Here is a 15,813-nt window from a genome sequence, read left to right as displayed (position 1 = left end):
CATTTATTGACTGTCATATGGGGGCACTACAAACGTTGTCAATAATCATGTCCAAAACTATGGTCACGCAGACAATGTCTGTGGTCCAACGGACACAAAGTTATCTAAAAACGTTCTCTGTTCAATCTTAAGCCAACGGTAATGGTGGCATCAGTAGTTGGTGTATCCTCCCCTCGCACGGATAACCGCTGCAACCCTCCTCCTCATGCTGGAAATCAAACGCCGAATAAGCATCATTGGAATCCTCTGGAATCTTCATTCTTCAAGCATTATCGTCCTAGCATTATCGTCCATAAATACTGGCCGACTGGCGAGAGGGTGGTTATGAAAATGCGGGACAACAGCAGTTTCCAGTACTTCCTGTTGGTATCTCTGACTATTGAGTGTCCCTTGAATCTTGAATGGCGATAAGATTCAGCTTACAGTCATAGAGATACACTCCCACACCATTACAGTCACCACCAAAGGGTTCAGTTGTACGGATCTTCCGCTGTTGATAAGCCTCATTACTCCTCCAAACTCGCCAACGGCCATCAGTAACTCGTAGAAGAAAATGGACTTTCATCGGACCAATGTATCCTGACCCATGTTCTCAGATTGTGGTTTTGACGTTGATTACATCACGCCAAACGTTGAGCCCCGTGTCTATCAGTGAGTGAGGGACGTCTGATTGGACGACGTGCACGGAGTCCAGCGGACCTGAGTCTCCTTCGGATGGTGCTGGTTGAGAGACGAACACCCACTCTCCATTGTTCTCTGAGATCTTTAAATTTGGCATTGGTAATGGGCCTACGTCTACTATTTTACATCTGCTAGACATGATAAACGTGAACAGATAGTAACATGGATTTCTTAAAGGCTATATACTAAGCAATAACATTGTCCCAGAGAGCCAGTGCCAACCCCGATCGTCATGGGTGCATTATTTATGAACACCAAATATATTTGACAATTTTTATTACGCTTAGAAATATTTTCGCTAGATTTTATTGCATGTGCTCCATGGATCATGTTCACGCTCTTCCTCTTTTCCACGCTCAATGAACGTTTCATGCCTTACCACATCAAAATGTGAATAGTGTATTTTGAAAATTAGCGTATTTTCTTATATATACTCACCTCTGGACAGCAGGTAGACTCGGGAACCTTGTTGCGCTGTGGCGGGAGGGTAGATCTTGTTAGGGGTGGCAAAGGCTGTAGCATGACCTGTACAGCCACCAGTGTTCCTGTCTATCTGGACACTGTAGCAGCGATGATCAAAGAAACACTTACTCACGCACTCCACTGCGAGTAAATCTTGTCTATTCCACATGAGATTATGATAGACGTGCAAGTTATCAAATTCTGGTAATGACGCGAGTCGGACATTGTCACATTCCGCACACACGGTACGTGAGAACAAGCGTGATAAACATACAGTGATACATGTCACAAGAAATACAGCGTTCATATTTCTACGTCCAAACTTTGGTAAAGCCAAGTATCCGATGGATTACACAAGTCTTGCTACTGTGTAAGCGTCACTTAAAGCCTGAATGCACCTGAACATCGATCCCTTCAGCATCAATAACGTACAGATCTCACATACTAAAGAGAAACAACGAGTAACAAGCTCACGAGCAGGTAGGTTGACAATACATCAGATCGTAAAGAGAATGGTCAATAGAATGCCCAGGATGAAGAATGGCGTGTCCGTTGGGATGAATGTGTCTTCATTGGACGTCATTCAATTCTGTCAACACGGGAACAACAAACAACGATGTGTAGCCGTATGATGACATTGCAAATGATCATGGATCAATTATGCTATATCCACTTTAGAGAAGCTGATTCACAGCCATATTGTTGTTATACTGAAAGGCTAGTATTTGTTTCGAGGCTTTGACACTTTATTCGTTTCCAGAACGGAAAAAGCAACATTGACACTCGTATTGGGAAACAAGTAATTGTGTTTATGATGATGGTACCAACTTATGGAAATAGGTGTTAAACTACAGACCACTACATATATGTGTAGTGAAGATAGCATCTTCAGGATAGCACGTAACAATACTCAGATGATGAGCATATGCAGAAACGAACGTACATGGTGAATTATGTTATAGGTCTTCTTACTATACACATACGAAAGAGATTATATTCGTTCCACTTCGCATATGTTGACGAGAAACTGACTGACCTTCCAGTTATCCACAGGGCACCGAACCACAAGCAGATCCTGGTGTGTCAAAGGGACGTAATACTGCAGAGCAAACTTCACCATCATACACCACTGCGTTACCTACGCCCTCAGAAACAAATATTATTGTTGTACTGTCAAACTTACCGGGATTTCAGATACGAATATTCAAGTACCAACAGGTGACACCACATCACCTATTGACTAAGGCCAGCTGATCGTGGAGTGATAAAGGGGCGTTATTCTGCAGAGCAAGCTGAGTGTCCTTAACCAATGGCAGGATGGAAAATGATACTGTCGATTTTACAAGGGTCAGATACGATCATTGACGTAGAAGGATGTGATACCTCTGTACCTAAAGATGGTATCCTGGCCATTGCCTTCGGTGACATGTATGACACCACGACAAGCCGGTCCCGACATGACAAAGGGTCCGAGACGATACATTTATGTTATGTTTCCACCGTTCCCCGACGACGTAGTCCAATTCTCATGTTTGTTGTTTAACGCCGCACTTAGCAATAGTCCAGCTACATAGCGGCGGGGTAGTAAATAATAGGGTCTGGACCAGACAATCCAGTGAGAACCATGAGGAGCATAGATGCAATACGATGACGTGTCATCAACGTCAGCGAGTCTGAACACTCGACCCTGTCGACTCTTACGACAAAAGCTCATGCTACAAGTCACTGGTTCCCTCAATGAATAATACGACCACTCTTTGTTGATCATATTAGATGTATAATAAAAAATTGTGCGTGGCCAGAGAGATCTTATTGCTTTATTCATAGCGAAACTGTAAAGACTCAAGACCACTGTGGATTTGCACGGTATTCATTCAGTGTGTGTGCGGTTGTTCTGAAAGAAATGTATAGAAATTAAGCAATATATTTAATAACTTACAATATTCTGTAGATACCTATGACACACGAATGCTCTGAAGCTGATCATATTTGTTTAAGAAATATAATTAGCTCTACCACCATATATAGTGTAATAAAGCCCTAAAATATTACGGTTAAAGTATGAGGATGCTTTGCCAACATGCCAGATTTAATACTTTCGAAGGATAATCGCGATTAATTGTCCTCATTCAGGACTAACTGAGGCTGTTCTACTGCTCCCAACGTTATGAAGAATGTTTCCAGAAAAACAAATGAGAAACTCTTTGCTGGCGGCGTACGTTCTCTAAGTCATTTCAATTATACCTCAGTCTTTAAGTATACCATACTGGGGCAGTGTGGACGTCGCACATCTACCTCTAAGGTAAGTTCCATCCAGGTGTATCCAGATGAAGCTGACCAGTCACTACGAACGCACTGTGGGAATGTAAACATTGCGAACCTTGCCAACACACCAGCGCAGTGCTGACTTTGTGTTTTTAGCTTTTGCTTTCATGAGGCATAACATATTGGACGTGATGAAATGTATTTTCATTATCAATGAAGTCGTTATACTATGCAAATGTTCTCAAAGGCATTTTATTAATATTATTTTTGCACAAAACCTTTTGTTCATAATTATACATGAATGCTCATGGACTATTAGAAAGAAATCGTCCGCTCTTTGACCTACACAAAATAACGTGTTGCCCAAATTAGCTGTCATGCTGTTAATACCGTAGATATTGCATGGATTGAAGACTTGATCATTTTAGCCAATACAATATAAAGTGCTGATTCAAACATTTAATTTAAGGTGAATTTTTATCTTTTTCAAGCTTATAAATGAAATTTTACCTCATGTGGATTATTGTCATATATCAGAAATCGCACTATTTACTTACATAAATATATCACCAATCTTACCTTGCGTGGGACATTTCTGACTTTCGTAATTCAAAAATTAAGAAATCGATTTTCTGGTGTATAATAATCATATGATTGTATATTTTGCCGTTATTTCGCCCTTTACGCCCAGTGAAAAGGTGAGGATAGTCAAGACTTACGATTCGATTGAACTGAGTGACTTAAGATGTATAAAAACTCAGCAATTTTTGCAACCATATCGTGACTATAAAAATTTGCAAACTCATAAAAAACGCAGTTACATTTAAGAAAAAAACAACTGTTGACGAAGGACAGTAAATAACTACATTATCACGGCTAGAGGATTGAAATTAGCATAAAACTGTGAAATTAAAAAAAAAATATGGACAATACAGTATATACAATACCTGCAGCTGAAGGTAGGTCACTATACCTGGGGCTCGGTTGAACTGACGTTATGTACTTGTTATTTGTAACCACACTATTTCAGTTCTGTGAATGAAGCGAGCATACGTCCGTGTTACGGATTTGGAAACGGTTAGATCACTTTGTACAACGGCACCCAGACGTATAATAACGACTGCAAATAATTAGAGATGAGCTAGAGTGAGTGAGGTAATATTTAACGACATCGGCAGTATCTCGGCCATATCGTGACGAAAACATTCTATACAATGCAAAATTGAAACATTGTAATGAGTTATAGCTGTCGACGATGGACAGTAGAAATGCTAGAATACTACAGGAATGAAAACTACATATAAAACTAAAACTGTAATTGAAATAGACAATACAGTATTAAACAAGGGCTATAGATCACCAGCAACTGATGGTAGGTCACCATACTAAGCCATGGGGCGTACGTTACTTTTTGCTACCTGCATGGAACATAGCTGGATTTACACCATACCTTCAGCCGCTGGCGATTGTAGAATAATTTAGCCGAAATTTAAGATAACAAAAATACTACGTTTAAACCTTCAGTGAGTGAGTGAGTTTAACGTCTAAATCACCAATATTTCAGCCATATCTTTACAAATTTGATAAATGAAAATTTTAGCTTTAAAGTTCAGGGACTTACGTACTCTCTCGGAGGTGCTTGGTATAACAGCAAACGGGGTTTGGCAGGCAGACATTCTTTGGTTTTGTTTGTTTTGTTGTTTTTTCTGCAAATTTACAGTATGTAAAACTGTATGATTCATCATTCAGGCCATCATCATTTTTCAGAGTGAGCAGATTGTTTGTGTGGCCATCCGACTGAAGTTGCCCGTAAGTATTTCTTTCTTTGGCCCAGATTTGATGTTTTAGAAATAAATAAATTTTACTTTACCAATAGCTTTTCATTCGAAACAACGTATATGTAACGTTTTCAATGAACCCACGAACTGAATCATATACCTTAATATTAGTCCATCAATTTCTAATTTTAATTAACTGGGCAAATCATATGTCACAACCTATAATCTCAAGGGTATACTACTAATGATCCTGACTGCAAATGCCTTGTATGTATATAACCATCATGATCTTAATCATCTGAGTAAATGTCATGGTATCTCTATTCATTAGATATCATCTTTTCTTGTCATGATACTGTTTCATATGTCTGTGTATATTGGCCTTCATATAAGTTCTATTGAACTTGTTGACCCGATCCGGTTGATGAAACTTGTTGTTTGTTCATGAACTAAATATGTTTAAACCAGATATCATTTTATATGTGCTTCTTTTGTAAATCTCATTTTAAGAGGGTTTTGTGTCGTACAACTTAAGATGATATAAAAACATTTTCATGTGTCATATCTTTTTATGTTGTCAGTTTTTATTTGTTTTTGTTGTGTTTTTATTTTCATACCCAAACATCGTTTTTGGTTTAATTTCATTAGCCACGGATGTAAACTGTTTCTTTTGGTCTGTACTTTCGTCCATCGAGACAAAATTCTACTGTAAACAATTAGAAGAAAAAATTGTTTTCATTTTTAACCCAGTTTCAGTGTATACGTAAAACATATAGCAATAGTGTACCTGGGTAGCTACAGTGTACTTTGTTGCTACTGTACAAGTCAAAAGTGGTGACTTTTTATAAAATTACAATTTGGAAATATATATTTCCAAAAATTGCTCTGAGAGAAGCATGGCATACGTTCATATTTTAATAATTTTATCTGCACAAAAGAATTGATTATCAAAGATATGAATCAAACTTCCGAGTACTACTCTGCACGAAAACTGCCATATTGATTATGGAATAATGTTAATTTTAGTCTGGCTTTACTGTCCTAATATGAAAGGTTGCTCATTGGTTTAGACACATATTTATTTATGAAAGTGAATTTGGATTGTTGAACAAGCATTACTGCTTATATTTACACGCAGCATAATGTACAACATGGTGTGGAGGATTTGACGTCATAGCTATTGACTGTTGCATAAATATAATACTTTGAATACGTATGAATATATACAGATAACATCAAATACACTTATTCTTTAAGTAGTCATGGGTTAGAGAGTTACAGCTGTGTCTAATGATCCTCATTCACATATACATAAAAACTGACAGCTTAACACAAAACAATATACAGTCAACCAAATTCAATACAATGCGATTTTCACCGCCTTTTCATACACACTGCTGACGAATCTCTCAGGTGTATTAGAGCGATAATCACATCGCCAAAGGTCGAAATAACCTGCAACTCAGCTGATGACTAGACAACATACTTTTTAATAAGAAAAGCAAGATGTATTGACGTCAATTTCTTTTTGTGAATAACCAGACGCTTGCTCCTACATCAGGTGACAATCAGGCCATAAATATAGAAGTTGCCCTCCATAAATCTTGCTTTTCGGATGCATTCCACATCTAAATACCCTTCAAAGATTTTAGCTTACTTCCAAAGGCTTCTGAAAGTGGCATATATACTAGGGACTTGCCCGTTTTCATTCCAGAGGCTGTCTTACCTGACTCGAATCACTCATTAATTAACAAAACAGAAGGCCTTATTATTTGGTGAGTCTTAACTGCTTTGTCATCAGTTAACAAGGGATTAGGTTCTGTGGCGTTCAAAGAACAATAATTTACCATCACCTACCAGTTATCTCCCCTTGTGGACATTTCCAAACTCGTCAGTTTTTGGAAATCTCATGTTTCCAAAATTGGTAATTTGTGGAAATCTCATATTTCCAAAAAATGGAAATGTTTTGGAAAATTGGAAATGTTCTGGAAACGTCATCTTTCCAAAATTGTAAATGTCTTGGAAACAACATCTTTCCAAGACATTTACAAGCTTGTAAATGTAGTATTTCTTTGCAGTGATGATGGTGGGCACGTAATTTGTATCTAAACCAGGGTATATGTTGTAGTGAGTACGGTATTGTGACCGTAGACCATAAGATACCTCGTATTTAAAGAAAACAAATGCACTGCTTGTTCACGCATGGGATCTGTCATGGTACTGCAATTAAATGATCCTGTCATGTCAGACAGTTATACTCTCCGTGTATAATACAATTCAATTTGCAGTTTTCAGGCTTGAACAATGTCACAATTCTGAATTCTTTTACCACGTCAAACGATGACCCGTGGGAACACATGTACATTCACAATGGCCAATACGTCAATGCCTTATGCATATTCATGTGACGATTCTAACAGTTGTAGCAGATTACCCCAGGAGATCATGTTAAATGTTCAGGGATGACCTACAAATGAATTGACAATGACGAGAACACACGCTTGTATGACAGTGCAGAGAAGCGTAGCCGTCTTCACGCCTAGATAGATGTTTACTAAGACTGAGTATTGCCTTGGGTCACTTTCGAAGCTCTCTTAGCGCTAAGATAAACGTAAGTCTATGTTAATGTATAGCACTTACGGCTATCTTAGCCCTAAGAGAGCTTCGAAAATCTAGACCCTGATTTTCTCATACTGCGATATTCTGCATTAATTTGAGAAATACATGCTGGGACATATACTGACGAAGGTTTCATAAATTCAAAATAGCTCTTTGTATTCGACATCACTTTCCCAGTTACAGTTACGCCATACGTCCAGGCTCTCTGTCCCCATTGTGTACGGCTTGATAACAATGGTTTATAAATGAATGATTTTTATGGTCATTGTTGTTTGCTTCAACAGAATGCACTTCAGTGAAGTATGTAATTATTTTTACTGCGTGTTAGTGATTCATTGAGCTTCAACTCCAATGTAATTGTGTTGCAAAATGAAACAAAAACATGATGCCTAATTGAGCTTAAAATCTCATGTAACATCCAGTAACTAAGATATTTAACTAATGTACTCACAGAAATAAAATGGTTTCGGGCGTTTATTGTTTATTACTTCATTAAAATAGGTTATTACAAATATTAAAAAAACCATGTTTTTCCCAACTCGGCCTTTTACCTTGGTCCTCCAATCATCATCCAAAATAGTTTTTACAGGTATAAATAATAAAAACTGCATATTATCATCAAATGTAGAACTACGTCTCAATCGACAATGGTGCACGTGGTTACAACTACCTGCAGCGCCAGGTAGACGGGAAGATACATTTGTTCAATTAAATGACAATCAACGCTGTGAATACACTCGTAAAATAGTAAACTTTCAACAAGAATACAGGCGTGAAAAATGTACTGAGAAAATACCAATATCAGTTATTTCGTATGTCAGTTAGGATAAACGAAATGGTACATGAATGGTATATGGAGTTTTTCATAAAATGTATTGTGCACGCGAACCTCATTTACACCATATTGGCTCTCTATAAAATATTACATCAAAAACGTACTTTTTCAAGGGGTAAAAATAACACCATTTGCTCTCCTTTAACCACATCTATATTTACAAAAAGTGTTAAAAACTTTGGGAAACTGTCACAGAATATTTAACAATCAGACTTCAGTTGTGTTTAAAACTACGAAATAAACGTCAAAAACCATTCTGTTTCCCAGAGTACTTTTGAAAGACATTATACAGTCCTACGAATAAATTGATAACATACGTTTTATCATGAAGCAAACAAAATTACAGAATAGTGTGAGAGGACAAACTTTATGGATGAACAACTTCTTTAGTTAGGATTGTCACGTCTCCATGTAGACGTCGGATAACGTCTTTGAGTGGCATGTTTAGAAGTTGGTGAATCAGATAAGGGCCAATTTTATGGATGAATAACTTTTTTATTCATTAATTCATAAAAGAATGTGAATTGTGAAATGGTTACTCAGAGCCAGGGGTTCTACTAATACAAGTATGTCCAAACAGAAAAAAATGTTCCTTTTGAGGGCTCTTAATTCCTCCAAATGTCACTTATGCAACCATCTCAAACCCAGATAAAGGGAAACTTTATGGAAAATTATTTATTCCGGTGATGTGACGTTTCGATACTGGTTGATTTATCTTTGTCAATCAAGTAAAGATACATAGATGTGTATAGAAGCGTGGCATCACCTGTATAAAGACTCAAAGCAGGCATTCAAAACCACTAAAACATATAGTAAAATATTTAGAACTTTTGGAGCTACTTGTAAAGATACTTCCATTTGGAAAAAGTTACATGAAACCAACAGAAAACACGTATATTTGGAACTTTTTGATAACATGTTGCTGCTATGGAAATCGGGGGCAGATAATTCAGTGGGAGCCAACTGGATGAACCAATACATTGCAGAATCTGAGCCACATCGCGATAATAGTATCAAAAGAAACTGTACCGGTATATACCGGTTTATCGGTAATATTGCACAGCCCAGGATGTTTACATCCCGCTAAAGTCGAAGACCATGTCACAGTCATACCCAACTGGCGTGGACCAGGAAGGGCCTTGGATTTCTCAACATGTTCCCAAATAAGCAGACAAGTAGAAGCGACAAAACCCTTTCATAGGAAATCTCTGCCCAAAGCAGTCGAACCAAAACTAACTGTAATCGTTCTTGTTTGTGCATTCAGAAAAAAACATGGTTCTTGTCTTCTAGTTGCTATGTCATTGTGGGTTGATTGACTGAGTTCCCAAAATTGTTTGCGACACTATTTATACACAAAAATAGTTTCATACACTTCTCACAACATAGTGTGTGGCATATGATAAGGTACATCTAGCTTATGTTGCATGATACAGGTGTTCGATTCCCCACATGGGTACAATGTGCGAAGCCCCAGGTGTTCCTAGCCGTGATATTGCTGGAATGTTGCTACAAATGATGTAAACCTAAACTCACTCACTGCATGATATAGACATAAGCACATAATATCCTTCTAATTTCATTTGGTTACTTAAAACATGACACAATCCTCTAAATTAATCAAATATTGCCTTTCCTTTATCGGACACTGACATTGAAGTACTGGCCGATATAATGGAATTCGTTTATGTAACTAATGTATTCTCCCATTCCATAATATATGCCATCATAACACAATTAAGTAGTAATGCCAGTACCCAGGTAAGGTTAATGTGACTGTCAAATAGTCATACACAAGTGTCACACCAGGCCTACCAGTACAGTCAGAATTGACACACTGACACTCGTATCTGGGTAATTAAATAACATATCAATCCGTCAATAACCTGCACGAAGAAAATATGCTGCTAAAATACTAGCTTCCAAATTATTTCACATACAAACACAAGCAAGAATTCTACGCATATTGTTTTAATTTGGAGACTGGAAAGGTCGTCGTTGGATAACACACCTCCGCAATGCACAACAATTTCCATTCACTTTTACATTTTCAAAGTACTGTTGTGTACTCGTACTTGTGTACTCGTACTATTACCACCAAAATTCATTCAAGTCAACCCATAACGTTTTAAGACATTATTAAGGTTCCCCATTTACTTCACACTGCGATTATTTTTTAAAGTGCCCATGTGAACATATACTTTAACATTCACTCTTCAAACAAGAAACACAAAATGAAATTTGAAACTAATCATTGAAAGTTTGTACTGACATGTCAAATTAATGAAAAAACAAATGTTCTGTGGGTTGAATATTGTTGTTGGTATGGTTGAGAAGAACATGAGCGAATGCAACCATAAACGATGTCAAATGGTTTTATCGATCATGATTTTCATGATGAGCTTGGCTGTTATGGAACAGAGGCAACCCCCTCAGTTATTGCATTTTAGGTACAAAGCATGAGTACAACCTATGACTACAAAATACCCAAATGCATCTAGCAAATTCATCCAAGACTCTTGCAAATAATGGATACGAAAATGTGATATTTCTGCTGTTCCGACTCAATTATTTCCATTTGACGAATACAAGCAGGAAGACCCGTGAAGGGTTAGAATACTGATCTTCAGTAACCCATGCTGGTCGTAAGAGGCGACTAAGAGAAAGGCTCGCTGACCTGTTTGACATGTAATCGGTTTCCATTTGCGCATATCGATGCTCATGCTGTTGATCACTGGATCAATGTTCGATTGGTACAGATTCGATTATTTATATACCGCTGTCATATAACTGGAATATTTCTGACTGCAAACCCAGTACAAGGTGACGAATCAAATTTTGTTGTGTCGAGGACCTTCAGCGTTCATCTCAGCACAATCGTTTTGTGCATTCCAATGACCATCCCAGACCAGGACGACAGCGATTCACAACAGCCCAAGATCGCTACATCCGGGTAGCCCATCCACGTGACAGTCGTCGTTATGCCAGAGACACAACACAAGAATCATATGAACGTTTTGCACCAAACTGCATCAGGCAAGTGGACAGATGGTGTCATCTCAGATCGGATTTGGTGCTCGTGCAAGGTAATCTAATGGACGCTCAATATATCGATCAGATGCTTTGTCCTCACGTGCATCACCTTGTCGACCGCCAGAGGGAGCTGCTGCAAGAGGACAACGCCAGACCTCACACAAGATGCGCTGTAGTGGACTACCTGGAAAATAACAATATCAGTGTCTTCTGGTCCTGCAGAACCCCGGAACTGAAACCAGTTAGTTTTTTGTGGGATCAGATCGATGAACGTGTACGTCAACGTTGACCCTTTAGCGTGTTGCAAGCCTGTTCTTCGGCGTGTTGCAAGGGGAATAGAGAAGGATTCCACAACAAAACATCCAACAACTGCTTCTATCTGTGTCAAGCTGCTGTCGTGCAGTTCCAGCAGTAAGAGGTGGTCTTACATTGTAGTAACGGTTTTGGCAGAGACATTTGTGGTCATATGCAAGCATATTTTGCTGAGATTCATGATATATAATGGTAGTTATAAAACACCCATCACAAGGTATATTTTAATATACTACATGCCTATGTTGTGAAAGGTTTATGAAAAACATGGTGTTGCAGCTAGATTACGGGTACCAATGTTCAGTTACCCCGGAATGACACGTATAATCATCAGAAAAATGGAACCATGTTTTCTGAATCCACATATGCAATACTGGTTACAGTTAAACATACACTTTCCACGAAACTCATATTTGCCGTGATATATAAAACCACAGCATTGCTTGGCGTATCATTGCTATTTTCGTTTGTTACGGTTAAAAATTGTGGTGACAAAAGGTGTAAGACATCCCCACAGAACCAGCAAACTATAACACTGACAAGTTTGATATTTTCAATTAAACTTTATATTGAGCAAAACAAAGGCAAAAATATACAGATTCACAAGGTTTCATGTACAATACAAATGAGTCAGTTATAAAGTAATGGGTCACAACATAATGTCAACTCACTGAAGTCTTGATGTGAGAGTGAGAAACAGTTATAGAGAATGCAGCGAGCGGTCAGGCAGCGGTTATGTAGATCAAGCACTGGGAAGATGGGGAGATGGGAAGATATACTCCAGTTATCTGCGTGTATGTCCGTGTTGTCGACAACATGACAACTTACTTGCCTTTATATGTATATTCAGTCATCAATTCCTGAAAGTACGAGCACAAACGACCATCGCCATCAACGTGGAATCTTCTAGCAGTCTCCCGAAAGTACACACGAATAATCAAAACATAAACTCAAGAGGAGGTAACTCTAAAGCAATTCCTTAAAGCCTGTTGCCAAAATGCTAAAATTAGTGAATATTTATGATACGAAATGTGACCCATAATAATTATCATTCAAAACACTAAACGTGCAAATCATCTATAATCAAGACGAAGTGTACATAGTAGAATGAATAATTGCACAAGGGTAAGGAGCCACTTCACAAGGAAAGCAAGCATACACACATAGACTCACAGAAAGAAACAAAATTACGTAATGTTGGGCTATTATAATTCTTTGGAAGGAATCTGTGGATATTTTCATCCGGAATAAAGAGCCTAAGCACTGTTGCTTCAATGCTCATCGATGACTTTATTCATTTCCACTGTTATTATGTTCTATTCTGCAAAACATTGTTGCATTTGTAATGCAACTGTAACTCCTTTGCAATTATTTGAATTGATGTGTAACCTGCCTCAGTTTACAGTGTGCTTTTAATCGTATAACATTTCTTTGTTGCTTGTCTTGCGCTACACATACGTACGATTCTGGATTAACATAGTGTAGTGTTCCAATCATCAAACCATAAATACCTAATAATGTTCAATACAGGAAATCTGTGTCTTTTCTTCTTAACGCTAGGGATATATATTTGCAGGCTACAGTCAATAGTGCTACATTGTCCTCGGAGAGTAGACATGGAATGTTGACTGATGATATTTTGGTTTTCCTGAGATCTTCGTAAAGGGGCATTCCATATAGAAATGCTATTCTGACTCAGTTATTGGAATAATACAAAGAGGACAAGTCTCCCCTTTTCTATCATTATGATGTTGCTAGAGTATCTCACGCAAGACATTACAATTACACACTTTAAGAGTTATTTTGGATGAACAGGTTTCAAAGAAAATATTAGTTTTTATTGACGTATTGGATTCTAGGTTAGAGTACTGAGACAATACTTTTATCCACCCGCATTTGCTCGTCAATATCTGTTATCATTGCGTCTCTTTCAAAGAAGCTAAAAATTTATCGACATTACAAACGTTCTGGTCAGGTCAGGCAGTGCTCAAACCCTATCGAAATAGTAATTTCTTCACACATATATGTGTCTGCTTTAACAATGTACTTTTGTTCAGGTGACGAAAATCCAATTCTTAATAATTTTCACAAACTGGCCGTGAACGGCTACTATGTTTTGTATATGTTTTTTTGTGTAAGTTGTGTATCTCTGTGCAGTTGACGTTGTTTCCAAAAGCGGCTCTAAAGGCATGGGAACCCAGATCTCAATACCACACAACCACGTAGGCAAGATCTTAATATCAAATATGCTAAAAAGGTAGTAGTAGTAGTTTATTTACTTAACGAGCTAATAATTCCCAGGTTTGATACCACGATTCTCAGCACGATAGCTGCACCACGCTTAATTTATCGCTTTACAGGACTGGCATTTCCTGATACGTACATCGTTTCTGAAAACAGTTATTTCACTTTTATCTGCCTAACTGACAAATTGTTTACTCACCTCTGTAAACATACTACTGTGCTATCAAACATCAGCAGCAAACAATATTAACAGGTCTTTGAACCTAATATTAACACACCATTGGCCACACCCACTAAAGAATTTAACCATGTCGTTGACGAAAAAGAATAGAAAGGGAGATAATTGGCAGCCTTGTCTGGTACACGCATACACACGCATACACACGCACACGCACACGCACACGCACACGCACACGCACACGCACACGCACACGCACACGCACACGCACACGCACACATCCATCTTGTATTGAAACACAGGATATTACCATTTTTGTATTCTACCGATCCGGCCAAATCCAGTTGGTCTGATTGCACAAAGTATTTTCCTTTAATTTCGGGAGATCGATATTGACAGCTTGTCTCACTCGCCTGTTGACTGAATTGTTTAAATAATCCACATTCGCCTGGGGAGAAACTTAATGATTGCACAAAAAAAGGAAATGTCTCTGACAAAACTATTCACTTGCTGTAGGTCTAAGGACTTTAAAGAATGGATTTAATTATCTCAGAGATAATGATTTTCGTATTAACTTCCAGACTGGTTTCATGCATGGTGTCTCTACTGCAAATCATTTAATTAACTTATTTATATGACACCGTATACTTTGATCACGGAAGTCAGCTCAGGAGTACCGTATTCAGGGACATTAGTAAGACGTTTGATAAAGTTTGGCCCACGGGTCTGCAAACTACAAAAGCAGGGAGATACTTACAGCATTCTCAAATATCTAATCTCTACATAAACTGCATTATGTTGTTGTACTGGGCTCCGATTCCGATGCTGAAAGCAGTTAAAACCATTTTGTTCCGGGGCTCTGTCATGGTACTGCTACTGTTCATAACAATATCATGTCAACGACATTGAAGGCATCAAAAGTAAAAGTCACGTTTTGATAGACCATGCTTTTCTTTATGTAGGTAACAGTAAATAATCCAAAAGAAACAGCATTTTGTCTCAACTCTGAGTAATTTAAAGAATTTCTGAGTTGAATAGCGGCAGGTCCCAAGAATCTAAATCAGTTTAATTCTTAGATAAATATAAGCTTCGTCTCAAACCAGCTGATGTTAACTTATTACTATGTCCGAATATATACACTTCCAAAACCAATCAAGTGTGATTCTTCAAGAAGACAGATGATGACATACGGATATGTAAGGTGGGATCAATGATCAAGTCTTTTATCTCAGATAAAATTCAGATCAATCTCAATTTTGTAATACTGAGCCAATAGCTGGAATAACTGCACAGTTCAGCAGGTAAATGGGTAGAAAAACACGTTTTCTGCCTTGTCTTAAGTTTAGGTATATCTGACATGTTTTCTCGACATCTGCTTCAAGCTCGGTGTGCGAGGTTTCCAGTGTGAA

General features: G+C 38.0%; 1 protein-coding gene across 1 annotated transcript in view; it reads right to left on the bottom strand.

The window, feature by feature from the left end:
- Positions 1-1,732, bottom strand: part of LOC137291488 (uncharacterized) — a 39,304-nt gene extending 37,572 nt beyond the window's left edge. The window contains exon 1 of the mRNA XM_067822847.1: positions 1,120-1,732. Within this exon, the coding sequence (XP_067678948.1) occupies positions 1,120-1,450 (331 nt within the window). The 5' untranslated portion in view covers positions 1,451-1,732. The remainder of the gene's footprint in view (positions 1-1,119) is intronic.
- Positions 1,733-15,813: the final 14,081 nt, after the last annotated feature.

This window comes from Haliotis asinina, chromosome 7 (genome assembly GCF_037392515.1).
Source record: "Haliotis asinina isolate JCU_RB_2024 chromosome 7, JCU_Hal_asi_v2, whole genome shotgun sequence".
Classification (NCBI taxonomy): Eukaryota; Metazoa; Mollusca; class Gastropoda; order Lepetellida; family Haliotidae; genus Haliotis; species Haliotis asinina.
Note: the sequence above shows the minus strand (reverse complement) of the source record. Positions and strands in the feature narration are given on the sequence as shown.